Raw genomic sequence first — 2937 nt, 5'->3', positions numbered from 1 at the left:
TCCTGAGAAAGCTGACAGACAGTCACCACAGCGTTGGCTACAATCCTTTATACATTGTATATCTTAGTTGTGGACAATAAGCTTAATCTACTGATTTCCCAACCCGATGTTATTATTGAGGAGAAAACAAGCGTTCCTCACCTCCAGGTCTTGACGATGGCTTTCATGTCATGCAGGGAGGAGTTCCTGCCGATGTTGGCCGGCTGCAGACCTGTGTGGATCTGGGACGCTTCCTGCAGCTCTATAACCTGCTGGGCAGCCTGTAGGGGACAACAGCCCATCATTACCCACCCTGCTGACCCACCCAGCTAACAACCCATCATTACCCACCCTGCTGACCCACCCAGCTAACAACCCATCATTACCCACCCTGCTGACCCACCCAGCTAACAACCCATCATTACCCACCCAGGTGACCCACCCACCCAACCAAACCCAGCTGACCAACACTGCTGACCCACCCAGCACACCCACCCAGCTAACCCACGCTGCAGACCCGTGTGGATCTGGGACGCCCCCTGGAGCTCGATAACCTGCTGGGCAGCCTGTAGGAGACAACCCATCATTACCAACCGATCACACCCACCCAGCTAACTCACCCTGCCAACCCACCCAGCTAACCCACGCTGCAGACCCACCCAGCTAATCCACCCTGCTAACCCACCCAGCTAACCAACCCAGCACACCCACACAACACACCCACCCAGCACACCCACCCAGCACACCCACCCAGCTGACCCACCCAGCCTTACCTGCAGCAGGGGAACGTGGATGTTGGCCACGATGAGGGGAAGTCGTCTCCACTCCTTGATGGACTGGCTGCTTGACATCTCCACCAAACGCTCGATCTGTAAGATACACAGATGAACACATTTACGAGCTACGAGAAAAGCTCAGCATATCAAAAACACAATTTAAGCATAAAACCTGAAAAGAATTTCAATAAGGAATTGAAAAAAGAACTTTATTTACCAGGTTTAAGTGGTGCTCCTCTGGGTGACAAATCGTGATGTACCCCCGGTACATGTTGTACATGTTGTAAGCAGGGCGACATGAGCAGTACTTACCAGGTTTAAGTGGTGCTCTTCAGGGTGACAGATAGCGATGTACCCCCGGTACATGTTGTAAGCAGGGCGACATGAGTACTTACCAGGTTCAGATGATGTCCTTCAGGGTGACATATGGCGATGTACCCCCAGCACATGTTGTAAGCAGGGTGACATAAGTACTACTTACCAGGTTCAGATGATGCTCTTCAGGGTGACGAATAGCGATGTACCCCCGGTACATGTTGTAAGCAGGGTGACATGAGTACTTACCAGGTTCAGATGATGCTCCTCTGGGTGACATATAGCGATGTACCCCCGGTACATGTTGTAAGCAGGGTGACATGAGTACTTACCAGGTTCAGATGATGCTCTTCAGGGTGACATATGGCGATGTACCCCCGGTACATGTTAACCTTCCATGCCATCTCCTTGGGGCAGCTCTGTTCCACCTGTACGAGTGCATCCTTCATGGAGGCCCAGTTAGGAACCCTCCAGGCCGACTCCAGCACAAGGTGGGGGTTAGGGTGCGCCTTGGAGGAGCCGTACTCCATCAGGAGGTCCCACTGGTTCAGCTCCTTAGAACACCTGTAAACAAACATGTAAACATGTAAACAAACATGGAAACAAACAGCAGGTGGGGGTTAGGGTGCGCCTTGGAGGAGCCGTACTCCATCAGGAGGTCCCACTGGTTCAGCTCCTTAGAACACCTGTAAACAAACATGTAAACAAACATGTTAACAAACATGTAAACATGTAAACAAACATGTAAACAAACATGTACACAAACAGCAGGTGCAGGTTAGGGTGGGCCTTGGAGGAGCCATACTCCATCAGGAGGTCCCACTGGTTCAGCTCTTTAGAACACCTGTAAACAAACATGTAAACATGTAAACAAACATGTACACAAACAGCAGGTGGGGGTTAGGGTGTGCCTTGGAGGAGCCATACTCCATCAGGAGGTCCCACTGGTTCAGCTCCTTAGAACACCTGTAAACAAACATGTAAACAAACATGTTAACAAACATGTAAACATGTAAACAAACATGTAAACAAACATGTACACAAACAGCAGGTGCAGGTTAGGGTGGGCCTTGGAGGAGCCATACTCCATCAGGAGGTCCCACTGGTTCAGCTCTTTAGAACACCTGTAAACAAACATGTAAACATGTAAACAAACATGTAAACAAACAGCAGGTGGGGGTTAGGGTGTGCCTTGGAGGAGCCATACTCCATCAGGAGGTCCCACTGGTTCAGCTCCTTAGAACACCTGTAAACAAACATGTAAACATGTAAACAAACATGTAAACATGTAAACAAACATGTACACAAACAGCAGGTGGGGGTTAGGGTGCGCCTTGGAGGAGCCATACTCCATCAGGAGGTCCCACTGGTTCAGCTCCTTAGAACACCTGTAAACAAACATGTAAACAAACATGTTAACAAACATGTAAACATGTAAACAAACATGTAAACAAACATGTACACAAACAGCAGGTGGGGGTTAGGGTGCGCCTTGGAGGAGCCATACTCCATCAGGAGGTCCCACTGGTTCAGCTCCTTAGAACACCTGTAAACAAACATGTAAACAAACATGTTAACAAACATGTAAACATGTAAACAAACATGTAAACAAACATGTACACAAACAGCAGGTGGGGGTTAGGGTGCGCCTTGGAGGAGCCATACTCCATCAGGAGGTCCCACTGGTTCAGCTCCTTAGAACACCTGTAAACAAACATGTAAACAAACATGTTAACAAACATGTAAACATGTAAACAAACATGTAAACAAACATGTACACAAACATGAAGTGGGGGATAGGGTGCGCCTTGGAGGAGCCATACTCCATCAGGAGGTCCCACTGGTTCAGCTCCTTAGAACACCTGTC

General features: G+C 48.9%; 1 protein-coding gene across 1 annotated transcript in view; it reads right to left on the bottom strand.

Moving 5' to 3' along the window:
- Window positions 1-137: 137 nt before the first annotated feature.
- Window positions 138-2937, bottom strand: part of LOC118425102 (transformation/transcription domain-associated protein-like) — a 4724-nt gene continuing 1924 nt past the window's right edge. The window contains exons 2-4 of the mRNA XM_035833921.1: window positions 1403-1634; window positions 753-848; window positions 138-260 (exon numbers count right to left, since the gene is read on the bottom strand). Of these exons, the coding sequence (XP_035689814.1) occupies window positions 138-260; window positions 753-848; window positions 1403-1600 (417 nt within the window). The 5' untranslated portion in view covers window positions 1601-1634. The remainder of the gene's footprint in view (window positions 261-752; window positions 849-1402; window positions 1635-2937) is intronic.

Source organism: Branchiostoma floridae, chromosome 10, assembly GCF_000003815.2.
Source record: "Branchiostoma floridae strain S238N-H82 chromosome 10, Bfl_VNyyK, whole genome shotgun sequence".
Classification (NCBI taxonomy): Eukaryota; Metazoa; Chordata; class Leptocardii; order Amphioxiformes; family Branchiostomatidae; genus Branchiostoma; species Branchiostoma floridae.
The sequence above is the reverse complement of the archived record's forward strand: the minus strand, read 5'-3'. Positions and strand labels throughout refer to the sequence as shown.